We start from the raw sequence: 15,133 nt of genomic DNA, 5'->3' as shown, positions 1-15,133 counted from the left end.
TTGTAGGGTGCCAGATCATGTGATTTTTATCATTGGAAGGATCATGAGATTGATCCAAGATCCAAATTTGTGATTCCTAAACTAGTGAGAAGAATTGGTGAACTTAAAGCATCATTTGAAGCTTCCGCAAAAGTTGATGACAAGCCTACTATGTCTACAAAATCTGTAGAAAGAAAAATTGATATGCAAAGCATAGAGATTGAAATGGATAATTTTGGAGAACAAATTAAGAAGATGAAAGAAAAGGAGAAGAAGTGGAAGAGCAAGCTGGCCAAGTCCAACAAAAAGGAGACAATACTTTGGATTGCCTTGTTGTGTATTGGCATTTTAATTTTAAGTTTTGTGTTTCAAAGCATGTACTTAAGAGGTTATTTATATGAAGTTGCCCTAAGAGGTTAGTGTACTTGTTAAGTCTTTATTAGAACTTGTTGGTGGTATTGGTAATGTTAATTAGAACTTCTTGGGGCTATTGGTAATGTTTATTAGAACTTCTTGGTGGTATTGTTAATGTTAATTAGAACTTCTTGGGGCTATTGGTAATGTTTATTAGAAATTCTTGGTGGTATTGTTAATGTTTGGTTTAGTTTGATTTTTGAAAGCCTTACTGTTTGGTATTGCCAAGTATGTATCAAAATTTGAAAAGTGGAAAGTAAAGAAATTCGGAAATAAAACACAAATAAATTACAAGCCGACAAAAATTTCATACATAACTTTAAAAGTGACAAACACGGAGATCTAATCTAGCACCATGATCTCCCTCTTTTTCTTAACAATGAAGACTACACGGTTCCTACCTTGACAGGCTTCGAAACACAACACATTAATTCCCTGCCCTCAATCCGTTGGCATTAATAAATTGTTTCCAGCCTTGAGATAGGCGCATATATGCACCAACTTTGTACTTCATATGGTACGCATGATGGTCATAGAGAACAACAGTTTCGTGGTCAAAATTTGGAAGAAATTCCAAAACGTTATTAGGAAGGATCTGCAAAAAATACATGTTAGTACTAAAACTAAAACAATTGAAAATAAAAAATGATCTCGTCATTATGAAATTAACACTTATGAAGTCATCATTTTCAACGTACAATCTCGTTAACGTTTTCTCAAAGTATGCCAGTATTTTAGACTGAAGACTCATCTTAGAGTGAAGGGTAGAATGAATGAGAGTTTGAGTGAAAGAGCTTTGAGTGAAAGTTGGAGACTGAATAATTAGTTGTGAGTGAATTAGGTATAATGGTTAGACCTATTTATAATGTGTTATTCATTTAGCGTCCTAACTACTAACTAAGCAGTCACTAATATTCAATACCAGTTAATACACTACCATTCAATTCCAGTCAATACCATTCAATACACAAATGCCAATACGTTCAAAGTTAGACCACCACAACCACTCACTACACTACCATTCAATACCATTCAGTACACATATGTCAATACGTTCAAAGCGTTGACCATTCATTTTCATTCGCAAAAAGATAGTTAATCAGATATGCCAATTCAGTACAAAACAGTAAAAAAGTTAAATGCAGTCACAGCTGCCCTACCTATGCCAATTCAGTACAAAACAGTAAAAAAGGTTAAATGCAGTCACAACTGCCCTACCTATGCCAATTCAGTACAAAACACTAAAAAAGTTAAATGCAGTCACAGCTGCCCTACCTATGCCAATTCAGTACAAAACACTAAGGCTAGTTAAATGCGAACACAAATTTGCCCAAAAATGATCTTAAGTGCGATCTCGCCTACCAAGAACAAGCCTAAATCCTAACCAAAAACCTTCAAAGTTAATTTTTACAATGCAGTCAAAACTGAAATAGTAACACTAACAGAATGCAGTCATAGTGGAGTAGTGGAACTTCCTTGGCTCGATTGTGTAGCTTTGGCCATTTTCCCTCTCATTTCTCCAAGCTGCCTTGAGGTCATAACATCTTTTCCCTTCCACTTCACACCATATGTTGCCTTATATCCAAGAACACCAATTACCACTGCTGAAGACTTAACAGTTCTAAACCTTTGACTTAGCAGCCCAGGCTACATAAATAAAATAAGGCTAGTTAATGATATTTGTAAGTAACTACGAGTTAATAGAAAATGATAGCCGAGTGATAAACAACTTACATTAATAATTGTTTGCCCACTTTGTGTGTGCAGCACCCTCATTCCAACCATACTTGGCCTGTTAATACCAACATTCTACAAAAGAAAAAGAAAAAATTAGAAGCTATTAATTTATAACTTATTATTGAATTATAAAATAGATTTACCTTATTTGAACCTTTTGGTCTACCCCTTCCTCTGCTAGTTAGAGCAGCTGCATTACTTGAATTTGGGACAACAACAGCAGTTGTAGGCTGTGGGACAGTAGCAGCAACATTACTTGAATTTGGGCCAGTAGTATTAGGCTCTCCAAAACATCTCCTTTTCTTGTAACCCTTGGTATGACATTTGCTGCATGTCATCTCAATTCCCCTCTTGGATAATTTTTCAGTTTTCTTGTTTTCTGTAGCTTCTTTCCTCCTTACTTTCTTGGGTTTGCCAGGCAACTTCCTTACTTCAGGTAGTATAATAAAAGGATTTGTTGATTCTGGCCACATCTTCATATTCAAAACTGGCTGAATGAAGTGGTTGTATGTCTTCATGTATGTTTCTCTTTTATACCAATGAGAAATGTAGTCCACTGTGTTAAGCTTCCTATGGTGAAGAGCTGGTATTGCATGAGGAATGGTATGCCCTTCAACATCCATGCTCTACATGTACAGGTTTGTCTAGGTAGATCCACACTATGCCTATACTGTCCATGAAGCACCTCATACCCTGTATCAGAATTCCACTCAATACTACACTTCATGGACTTCTTTGTGTTGTCTCCTAGTAACTTCATTGCCATTGGAGAAACATCACAGATCCAACTGTTACAAAACTCCCTCATTTGTCCTACTCTCTTCATCATTTTCACCCTTATCTCCTCAAGCATTGTAATTATACTTTTGTGTCTTGCAGTCAATATCTAAGAGTTAAAACACTCAGCCATGTTATTATCTACACTATCAACATGTGCTGTATATTTGAAGTAAAGCTTACTTCATCTTTCTGGATTGTAGTACATCAACTTACCAAGACAAGTCTCTCCCAATGTTTTCATGTAGTCAAGGTTATCATTCAACTCAACCTCAAATGTGGACCTTGCACACCTCCAAAAAAAGTTTCTTCTCTCAAGACCTCTATATTCTTTGGACCAATTTGCCAACACATGCCTAGCACACATCCCATGCTCAACATTTGGCAGCTGCTCCTTTAAGGCACCTTCAAGACTCTATGAATAATAAAAAAGTTGGTTTTTATTAAACAGAAAATAAAGAGTAAGAAACAATTATGAATATGATGTAATTAAACACTTCATATTACCTTTTGCATATGTGTTATAACTGCCATGTCTGTCCCATCTCCTAGCTGGAGATCTTCATTTAGAATTTTAATAAACCATGTCTAATTATGCTTGTTTTCAATCACAACTACTGCCCAAGCAAGTGGCAGCATCTAATTGTTTCTATCTTTACAAATAGCTGACCTTTTGAAATTCCCTTTAAAAAACAACCATCTAAACCAATACATTTCCTACATCCTGCCAAGTATGACTTTTTCATTGCATCAAAGCATATGTAGAAGCCTACAAATCTTTTTCTTCCTTTAATTGTCTCTTCACTAAGCCTCACTACACATGTACTACCTGGATTAGACCTTAGCAACTCATCTTTGTAATCTAAAATTCTGCCAAACTCCTTCACATGGTCAACCATCATCTCTGAAATCACCTTGTTTTCTGCTTTCCTACACACTGTCCTCCCAACATAAAGATCCAACTCTTTTTTAATAAGCTGTTAGAACTCAAAAATTCTAATGCTTGGTTGTTCCTTTATCCTCTCATTATAGTGACTGGCTAAAAATTTGGAGTTGCAAAGTTTGTTTCTATTTGTAGGGTCATATTTGTGAATTGGATTGTAGTTCTTCACCACAAAATTGTAAGTCCTAGAGTCAAAAGCGCAAATAAAAGTCAAGGACAACCCTCTACACACCTAACCCTTACCCTTAAAGGTTCATTAACATACTTTTCAATAGCAACATGTTCAGCAACTGCATACTTAGTAACAGCAGCCCTAAAATCATCAACACACTCAAACTGTAGACTTGTTTCCCATGTAACCTTCTTGCACGTTTTATCAAACACAACTCCTGTTTTTACCTTCCTTCTTCTTGCTTTTTGTCTTTGTTCAACCACTTCTCCATCATCATCAGTGCAGTCATCTGGATTAGTCTCAATGCTAGCAGCTTCATCAGAAGGGCAATATGGCTCACCTCCAGCCAACTTGCCTTCTAAACCATCTCTAGTACCACCCTCTAATTCATCAAACCCCACATCTGCCCTTTTTCTTCCTGTTCCTAACTTAACATGTGCAGGAACAGGAGGTTTTTCACCCCTCTTCCTTCTTTTCTTCTTTCCATCTCTCTTTTTCTCTCTAAAAGCCCTTAGCTCCTCATCTATATCACTTCCACTAACTTCTACTCCTTCTTCTTGAACAAATCCTTCTAGATCTGATCCTAATTCATCCTTATCACACTCATCATTATCAATTCCAGTTCTGTTTTGTGAAGAATCAGCAGTGGTAGGCAGTACAGTGGCAGGACTCGGATAATTAGGGGCTGTAGTAAGGCTAGTTGGAATGGGGGAATAGATTGGAGAAGTAATAGGTTGTTGAGGTGGAGTTGTATTTTCTTGGATAAGAGGAGAAGTGGGAGGATTAGTAGTTTGGACAGCCTCATCAAAAGTTGCATTTTGCACATCTCTCACATGAGATGTTCCCTCACTACCCCCTTTTCAAAAGATACTCCACTCCCCCCTCCCCCCTACACAGATTGCATATTCTAATAAGAGTGGGGCCAATTGAGGCTCTTTAACCATGTGGCATACAAATGCCTCCAAAGTATCCCCATGCCAAACATGCTGCAATTCCCATTGTATCCCTCTCTGATGTTATTGGTATCAAATGTAAGCTTTTAGGCAATCTAGCATAAAGTAAGCATCTCCCGGGTTCATAGCCTAAATCTCTCACACAATCTATCAATTCAAAGTAGGAAAATTTATCTATGTCCACATCATAAATATCAGTAACCTCTCCCCTAACATATCTTTCTTTACCTTTACCTTTTAAAAGTCCACCATGGTAAAATCTCAAAGTAATCAGTTCAAAAGACATTTTACAACCTGAAAATTGTACAGTTCAATTTAAGAAGTAAAGTCACACACAACTACTTATTACAACATATTGGACATATTTAAGCATGAAACACAGTAGAATTGAAGAAAAAAAAATGTCTAAAAAAACCTAGTTCAAGTCGCAATAAACAGTACTAACATTATACCACTTTTATAAACACAATACTACTTTTTTAAAACATATTCAAGCATTTACCATGACATTTACATAGTATAATCCATAAAAAACTAAACATGTAAAAAAACCCTAGATGTAGTCGATTTACTCAAAATAAAGTGAGGGAACAGGCTAACCTTTTAACAAAAAGCTTTACCTAGTCGTGAAATAGGTGTGATCTTCAAGAAAATCACCAAAAACACCAAAGGCAACCCTTAAATAAGACTTAAATCAAAAACCCTAACTTCGATTATAGGTGTAATAGAGAGATGAACTCAACAAACACAAGAAAATCCAACAAATATTGACCAGATCGTGTTGAATCTCGTCAGAAGTTGAAGGATTTCATATGGATCAATTGGTACGTAGGGTTTTTTTAACGGGTGAGTGAAAGAAAGAGTAAATTGGGTGTAAATCGGGTGGGGTAAATGAAATGGAGTGGTGAAACGAATCGGGTTTGGGTTTAATGGATCGGGTCGACGTAAATTAATTCATTTAATACGTGGCAACACGGTAGGGCGAGTGACAACGACGTTTTTATTAAAACTTGGGTTTGGGCATCCGGAGGGGTAATTAATGACACTTTTTTTATATATTAGGTGTGTAATAGGTCACCGCTAAAGTTTAAGTGTGAAAATGACTTTTGGGGTATAGTTTAAGGGTCAATTTATGACTTTTGCCTATTTGGGTATCTTATAAAAATAGTCACTTTGTGAAAGTAGCATCTTTTTCAAAATGTGGGGTGAGAATAGTAGGGAAGGTTGAATAGGGTTTGGGGGGGGGGGGGAGGTGTGGGGTAGTGAGTTGGGGGGTTGGATTGGTATTCGGTCAAACCAAACACTAGAAAATTGTTTCCACATCCTACCAAACACAAGAAAATAAGTAGGAAAATCACTTGTTTTCCAAGAAATCATTTTCTGGGAAAACATTTTCCATCGTAGCAAACACACCCTTAATTGATCCAATTAATCTTTTTCGAAAAATTCCTCTAACATACAAAACTATAAAATCTCTTAGTTTTATCTGCTCAAGAGATTGGAATCATAATGCTTCCGGCTTGGCACTTCTGTCCTGAAATTGGATTTAAATGCTTTGTTTTTTAATTCATCAAGACTTAAGAGGCACGACACAAGCAAATCTATCAGGTTTTGAAGCATCCTTTTCTGAATTCTTGGAGTTTACTCTTGAATTTGGTAACATTGAAAAAATAAAACAAATGAGTTTTGGCTACTAATTAACAGATGTGAACAACGAATGGGAATTTCTACATTTATCTTTCTGATGATTACAAAGAGAGAATACGAAGAAAAAGACAATGTAAGAGGGATTGTGATTGTGAGTGAAGAAGATGAAGTAAACAATTTCTTGAACACGACTACACTTTTTTATTTTTTATTTGAGTATTACTAGTTAATAGAATAAAATTGATGTTTAAATGTTTGTTAAACAAAAAAAGTAAACTAGTAATTAGGGGTATATAAGTCAAGTTTTAATTTTTTTTCATTTATGATAAATAAAATAAAAGAATTGTTAAGGAATACTCAAACTAAGGGAGGTAAGTGTAATATCGTAAGCCACAAGGGAAGTTAGTGTGATGAAGGAAACCAGAGAGAAATCATTGAAATTATTCCTAAAATAAAAATGTTGGAGAATATTTTTCAAAAGGAAAGTCAAGTTTAACTCTATAATACATATAGTACCAACAAGGGTTGTGATAAGATGGATAGGGTCCCTCCATCCTTAACTAGAAGTTTTGGATTAGAGTTCTGGGTATAGAAAAAATTCTGTTAGGGAGCGCTTCCCCCTTGGATAGGCCTTACGCGATGCGAATCCAGATTAGCCGACACTCTAATGGGGTATCAAACACTGAATGAAAAATTAAAAAAATATGATACATATAGTTGAAGATGGGTACCTGAGAACTTAGGCCAAAAGATAAGCTGAAATTGCATTGTTTATTTTAGCCATTTGGTTGAGAGTTTTGGTTAAACATTTTTTAAAAAAAATTAAAATTGCAAGTGTCTTTTTAGAAAAGTTAAGTCTGCTTTTCAAAGAAACAAATCTTTGCAAATATCTAAGGCATTATTAATACATGTTTATACTTCCAACACGTTATTAACGCCATAATTCGATTAAGGTCTGTTATTTTCTCAATATTCTAGTAAGACTCAAAATGTAATTTTTCGAGAAATTCAAGTTTTTTGCTGAACTATAAATTTGTTTGATTACGTAAATCTAGAAGGAATTATGCCATATACTTAGTAAAGATATATAGTGGGAACATAAATTACACTTGATAAATACACAATTAAAGCCACAAGTATCTTGTTTTAGCAATTCCTCCCAACAATAATCAGTTTGTGGGTCGTAGACACCCTCAATAATACTGATAGTTGTTTTCATTAAGAGGATGAGATTGTACAAATGAATTTTCAGTTGGGTTCCATCAGACTTGGGTATCCCGCATTTGGTCCACCCAAGTAATAAGAACGACCTTTTTTTTTTTTTTTTTTGACTCCAATGAGAGAAACTATTGGTTGAAGAAACACAAAAATTAATACAATCCTAGTACTAGTAATTATTTGATTCGTCCGGCACAAAGAAAAATGTTAAAGAGATAAGACTACAAGAGAGTGATAAACTCAAAAGGAATAGGGATAAGACAAATGACAAGACTAAGTCCACCAAATCGAACATTTCAGACAACTCTTGATTGAGATCATGTTTGACTTTGATTGATTTAATTGAGTTCTACTTTTTAAAATTGTTGTAGTACTTTTTTTTTTTTTCATTTTACTTTTAGCTTTTACTTTTCCATGTCAAAATTATATATACTTGAGATGTCGAATAAGTTCTGTGTTAGTCATCGCCAAACGTGTGTAAGATGACATAAATATAAGGACTTTGAGAATCCGATAAATAATGGTTGGGTTATCAACTGCCGCATTTTGTAATTTTAAACCCATAAAATTAACAACATTCTTGTAGAAATGGGATAAAAAAATTGTAAAGTTACATCTTTTTTAACTTCTTCCAACTGATTTATCCATTTTATTTTTACCACTGGCAATAGTCAATATTTATTTATTTTATCTTTTTTTAGTATGATATGTATCAGTAATTAATTTTAAGGATTTAAGTTATAGATATTATAATATAATTTTTAACACTATTAGTACAATTAATCGATTATAACTTATAACAGGTTAGTAATTAATGCTATATTTTTAAGTTATCATATTATGTTTTGTTGTTATAAATCAACTTAACTTGAGATATAAGAAATTCGTAGTTCCAATTGACGGAGATTAAAAAAAATAAAAAAAAATTGATTCAAGTATAAGCCTTAATTCCGTTCAGCTCTTCCACAACGTTAAGCTTCCTTATTATTTTTTATAAAAAAAATTACTTGTGCTTGATGCATGCACCAAAGTAAGAAATAGGATCTAAATCTAAAATGTGTAAATCTAATCATCTCATATTTAAGTATTGTAATAAATTGACCTTAATTAATTTGCCAGTCAAACATTAAATGATTTACATAATCTGAATTAGAGTAAAGTTTTTCCTTACTTTGGTCATATTCTTTCCCCCTCTTTGTTTTTCCTCTCCATATTATAACGTCTGTTACCAGCCGTCTATTTTTATCCACGTATCACGATCTCATTCATCCACTTTACCTATAAATATAGCCCTCTTTCTCCTTCTCTAACGTATCATTCTTCTGTGTCACACCACACACACACACACTACTACTTTTTTAACTCTGGAAAATGCTTTTTTATTTGTCTTTCTTAAGCATTCTAGAGGTATATATCTGCAATATGTATAAATGTAGATAGACATACATCAATGTCATCAATGTAGATGTATAATTTACATAGATTTCAATAAATTTCTTGTGCTTTCCTCGTGATGACTTTCATTTTATTACGCATTTTTTAATTCCTTGGTGCAACTTCCGAAAAATTTGCGGGCGACCTAATCGGCGGCGGGTTCCAAGGAGAAGTTTTTACCCGACTTGAATCAAGGTAATTTGGAGACAATTGTAATTTTTAATATCTCCAAATAGATCTAGTATAATATTTGTCAGTTGAGGTTTGGATTTCCTTCAATATATGTCGTTCATTCAATCTGATTTCATAAGTTTGAATTTTTTTATGTGTGTATTTAATAGGGACTAAATTTTGGTTGGACTACAATTAATATTATCACAATGTATAACACCACTAATGTTAAACCACATATATCTAAGTTCTGCAGTTAAGGCATGTAATGGAAAAACTTTGTAAAATTAGAACAAACAGGTGATGGATCTGTCAAAACTCGCGATGTATGGAGCAACACTGCAACTTTCCTAAACATAGGGGCATTCTTGAAGCAAATGGACTTAAATCTTCCAGAAAAGTCAAAGCATTTGAGATTAGGGGCATCAATCTCAAGAATGTCAAAGTCTATGCACCAAAGCAACCTCAACTTTTACCTTCTCAACGAATCTCTCTAAAAGCCCTTGCTTAAATGATTGAGGTTGCGTTGGTGCACAGAATTTGACATTCTTGAAATTGATGTCATTTAACTCAAAAGCTTTGATTTTATTGGAACATCAAAGTCCATTTGCTTCAAGAATGCAGCTATGCTTAGGCAAGTTACAATGTTGCTCGGTTCATTGTGAGTGTTGACAGATGCATCACCTGTTTGCTCTAATCTTACAAAGTTTCTCCATTACATGCCTTAACTGCAGGAATTGGATCTATGCGGTTCAACATTAGTGGTATTGTACATTTGTGATAATATTAATTTTAGTCCAACAAAAGTTGAGCCAGCATTAATACACACATAAAAAGATTCAGACTTATGAAATCAGATTGAATGAATGACGTGTGCCGAAGGAAATCCAAACCTCAGTTAACGGATATTATATTTGATCGATCTGGAGATTAAAAATTACAACGATCTCCGAGTATCTTGAGTCAAGTCAGGTAAAAGACTGTCTTGGAACCCGTCACCGATTAGGTCGCTCGCAAATTTTTGCCGAGTTGCACCAAGGAATTAGAAAATACGTAAGAAAATGAAAGTCGTTATGAGGCAGGCACAAGAAATTTATTGAAATCTATATAAATTATACATCTACATTTATAAACACTGATGTATGTCTATCTACATTTACGGGTATATATGTTGCAGATATATCTCTATAATGCTTAAGAAAGACAAATTGAAAAGAACTGATACACGGAAGGTTATCAAGATCTGTGTTACTCATCGCCCAACGGGTGTTATAAAATGTAAATACGAGTATTTGAGAAAATTCTACAAGATTATCAACTTCCACAATTTGCAATTTTAAACCTGCAAAATTTTAAGAATTCTTCCAACTTAGGCAAGTATCTTTTGATCAATTGTACATAAGATTGATGAATTTATCATTCTTCACTATGTTTTGGTGGCTAAGGTAGCCCCAATTTACTAATCCTTGCATAACTAATACACTCTATTTGGTAATCTCTGCCTATATATACCTTGTTTAAGGAGTGTAATAGGCCTAAGATTTGAGGCAAGGAGAACGAGTATAAACATTGCATTAGGAGGACAATATATAGCAGCTCTACCAAGCTGCTATTCAATTTCTCATTTGCTTTGTATATAAGTATTTTAAACCATGTGTGTATAATATTTACCATCTTAGAAACTCTTTTGTATCAAAGAAAAAGGAGTTTAAGTAATATATGTTGTTAACGTAAATATTTTTTTTATACTATCAGATCATCTTTACCTGTTGTAGCAGGTAACATATACTCTCTTCATTTCAATTTGTTTGTCTTACTTTCTTTTTTAGTCCGTTTAAGAGTACACAGGTATGTTTGAAATGTGTTTCTTTCCTAAATTATATTAATCTTCCATAGAGAAAAACGTCAAAAGACTGTTGAAATTGGTTTGTCTCCCGACTAAATCCGGATTCACGCCGGAAATCCCACACTATTGGGGGGGGGGGGTTGTAAATATACTTCCTAGTCTTACTAATATAGTTTTCACCCATTAGAGTAGCAATGAAATGTGATGTGGGAACTAGCTGTAGCCAGGGGCGGATCTACGTATATCCCAGGGTGTTCATCCGAACCCTCTCAATCCGAAAATTACACTGTTTATATAAGGTTAAATTTTTATTTTATGTGTATATATTTAATACTTAACCCCCTCAACACAAAGGAAAGGCGTAGCTCAGGGGCGCAGGGGGTTCAGAGTCGCTCGATGGATGCAGGTTCGAATCCTTCTTACAGCATTTTCTAAACATTTTATTTCAGGAGTTTCATTAAACAAAACGACGTAGTTTAGCAACGTTTCATTAACTTAAAATAAATGGACAAAACGGCGTAGTTTTGTAGGGGACACATCAAATTGTATTCAAATCCCTAACCCTCTGTTTGGATGGTTGTTTCCCGTGGTTCATTAAGGTACAGTGTGGTATGGTACAGTATGGTGCTGTATTGTATTGTACTGTATTAATGAACACAATGTTTGGATAAACTGTATCGTTTGTTGTGGTTTAATAATATTTGTATTGTTTGGTTTGACTGTATGGTACCGTATGATAACTTGTAAGTTTACTAAAATACCCTTAACTCTTAATTAGAAATTAGTTTATATATATTAATAAAACTCAAGTAAAGAATAAAATAAGAACTTTAAAAAATAAGTAGGTAGTGAGTGGGGGTGGTGGAGGGGTGAGTGGTGTGAGGTAGGTGGTTATGGGATGAGGGATGGGGGTAGTGGGTAGTAGGGTGGGGGTAAGTAGTTGTAGGGGTAGGGGTGGGCGGTGGTGAGGGGTAGTGGGTGGGGGTGATGGAGGGGTAGGTGGTTGTGGGATGAGGGTGGGGGTGAGTGGTTGTGGGGTTTGGGCGGTGGTGAGGGGTAGTGGGTGGCAGTTGGGGTGTTAGAGGTGGGTGGCAGAGGAATGGGTACTTAGGAGTGGGGGTGGGGGTGGGGTAAGTGGTAGGGTGGGGTGGATGGTGGAGGGTGGGGCGGGGGTGAGTGGTAGGGTGGGGGGATGGTGGGGGGATGGTGGAGGGTGGGGTATAATGGAGAAATGAAATATGTAACCACGGAAAAACCACCAAATCCGTGGTTACAAAAATTGAGACTTTTCATGGTTATATAACCATGGGATGAACCACGGGTTTACAACACCATACCACATAATTTTAAGAACAATGAAAACAAACATGGTTTCATAGAGAACCATACATTAATGAACCACGGGAAACCACCATCCAAATAGGGGGTAAATCTCAAAGTCAAATACTAAACAAACCACCAGGCACCATCGTTTTCTTTCTCTCACTTTGTCACTCATCCGCCACTGCCCACTGTACACACCTTTTTTTTTTTTTTTTTTGGTCAGTTTTGTCGGTTGATTTCGCCATTGCTGGCCGTTGTCCTCTGCTTAACGTCGATTGTCTCTCTAGTCTCCGTTCATGGCTTCTTCGGTAAGTTTTTAGTTCCCTCCTTTCTCCATTTTTTTTTTATCTTTTCTAAAATTCTATAGATTTGCTTTATGGCTTACCCTCTTCATAGTTCATACCCCACTTCTGAGAACAAAATACTGGGTATGTTGTTGTTGTTGTTTTAATTTTATATATTTGCTATAAAGTTTAGCTCGATTGCTTCAAATTGCCTGGAGTGACTAAGAATTGACAGTTGCAAAATTTTCTCTCTTGCTCTTTTGATTATACCCATGAAGTAGTATTTGTAGATATGATAGTCGAAAATGTCATTCTACTAATCAGTTAATCATTTTGGGAAATATTATAATGACTTAGTTTAGTTTCATGTATAATTATAATTAATTAATGTAGAGATTAAATTTCTTGCTGTGTTTAAATTACTTATTTTAGGAAGAACAATTTATTCTAGGAAGAAGGAACTAAAGGAGTAAAATTGTCTACAGAACTGTTTATTTCTTTTAAGTTCTAACAAAATTCTTCCTTTTTACGATTCAGTCTCAACGTTCAGTGAAGAAGTATTTTACCAAAGTACCGAAATCAAGTGTAGCTTCTTCTAGTCAACCTAACCAGGAAGCAAATGCCAACCATTCAGAAGTACCATTGTTCATGTTCAAGATACTAGGCTTCTTGACATTGTTCATGTTCAAGATACTAGTGCTTTATCTCTAAAGGGGGAAATTATTAATTTACTTGCTCAACATTCCTTAAGTATATCATATGTGCGTGGACAATGTTACGATGTGGCAAGCAATATGCAAGGTGAGATCAATGGCCTTAAAATGTTGATTAGGCAAGAAAGTAGATCGGCCCATTCCATTCATTCTTTTGCTCATCAACTTCAACTAACTCTTGTTGTGGTCTCGAAAAAATGTATTGAAGTGGGAAAACTTGTAGTACTGGTTTCAAATATTTTGAATGTATTGGGGTCTTCTTTTAAGCGTATGGATGAATTTCGAGATTCTCAAAAAGAAAGAATTCAAGAGGCATTAGATTTGGGTGAGCTTACAACCGGTAGGGGCTTGAATCAAGAACTTGGTCTTTCAAGAGCTTGTGATACGCGTTGGGATCTCATTTTAAATCTTTCAACAATTTTATTCTTATGTTTGGTTCTATTCTTAATGTTCTTGAATCACTTGTTCTTGATGCGCGATTATTGGATGAAAGAGCCAAGGCAATGGGATATCTCAAAGCTTGTCGAACATATGAGGTTGTGTTCATGTTGCATTTGATGAGTGATGTTTTAGCAATCACAAATGAGCTTAATAAATGCTTACAAAAAAAGGAGCAAGATTTGGCAAATGCTATGCTACTTGTTGAAGTAGCAAAAATAAGGTTGCAAGCGTATATGGATGAAGAATGGGATTCTCTTATTGCTAGGGTGTCTTTGTTTTGTATCAAGCATGAAATTTTGGTTCCTAACTTTGAGGAGCCATATGTTAGCTCTTTAAGATCACGAAGGAGACTTGGTGACAATAAAGTCTCTCATCATTATCGTCTTGAGGTATTTTGCAATATTATTGATTGGCAACTTCAAGAACTTAAAGATCATTTTGGCGAAGCGACGACTGATTTGCTTCATGGAATTTCTTGTTTGAATCCAATTGACTCATTTCAAGTTTTGACATCAGGAAAATAATGAAAATGGCTAAATTATATCCTGATGACTTTAATGAATTCAATATGGGTTCTCTTGAGAATCAACTTGCAAGTTACATTATTGATGTTCGTGATGTTGATGAAAGGTTCTTCAATCTAAAAGGGCTTTGTGATCTTTCGAAAAAATTAGTTCAGACAAAGAAGCATTCAAATTATCCTCTTGTATTCCGCTTAGTGCAACTTGCTGTGCTTTTGCCGGTTGCCACTGCATCCGTTGAAAGAGCTTTTTCAGCAATGAAGTTTATCAAGAATGACTTGCGAAGTCAAATGAGTGATGATTTTTTTAGAGGTCATTTGGTGCCTTATCTAGAAAAAGATGTATTTGATAATGTTTCTAATGATGCTATTATTGACATTTCAAGATATGAAACCTCATAGAGTACAATTGTAAAACTCCATGGTTCTTGCTTGTGTAGTCTAAATTAGTTTCTTTGTTTTTGCTTCAAAAGCTCCCAGGCTTTTACTTTTGTAATATGGCATCTTCAAGTTGCCTTTGTTAATGGAAACTTCTTACTTTGTTAGCTTTTGCTTAGTTTA

The 15,133-nt window shown here is 35.1% G+C and overlaps 1 protein-coding gene across 1 annotated transcript; it reads left to right on the top strand.

Annotated features, from left to right (window-relative positions):
* The first annotated feature begins 14,039 nt into the window (after positions 1-14,039).
* On the top strand, positions 14,040-14,576 carry LOC132031719 (uncharacterized). Its single transcript, XM_059421646.1, has one exon. The coding sequence runs from the start codon at positions 14,040-14,042 to the stop codon at positions 14,574-14,576; it is 537 nt and encodes a 178-aa protein (XP_059277629.1).
* Positions 14,577-15,133: the final 557 nt, after the last annotated feature.

This window comes from Lycium ferocissimum, chromosome 9, assembly GCF_029784015.1.
Source record: "Lycium ferocissimum isolate CSIRO_LF1 chromosome 9, AGI_CSIRO_Lferr_CH_V1, whole genome shotgun sequence".
In the NCBI taxonomy this organism is placed as follows: Eukaryota; Viridiplantae; Streptophyta; class Magnoliopsida; order Solanales; family Solanaceae; genus Lycium; species Lycium ferocissimum.
The sequence above is the reverse complement of the archived record's forward strand: the minus strand, read 5'-3'. Positions and strand labels throughout refer to the sequence as shown.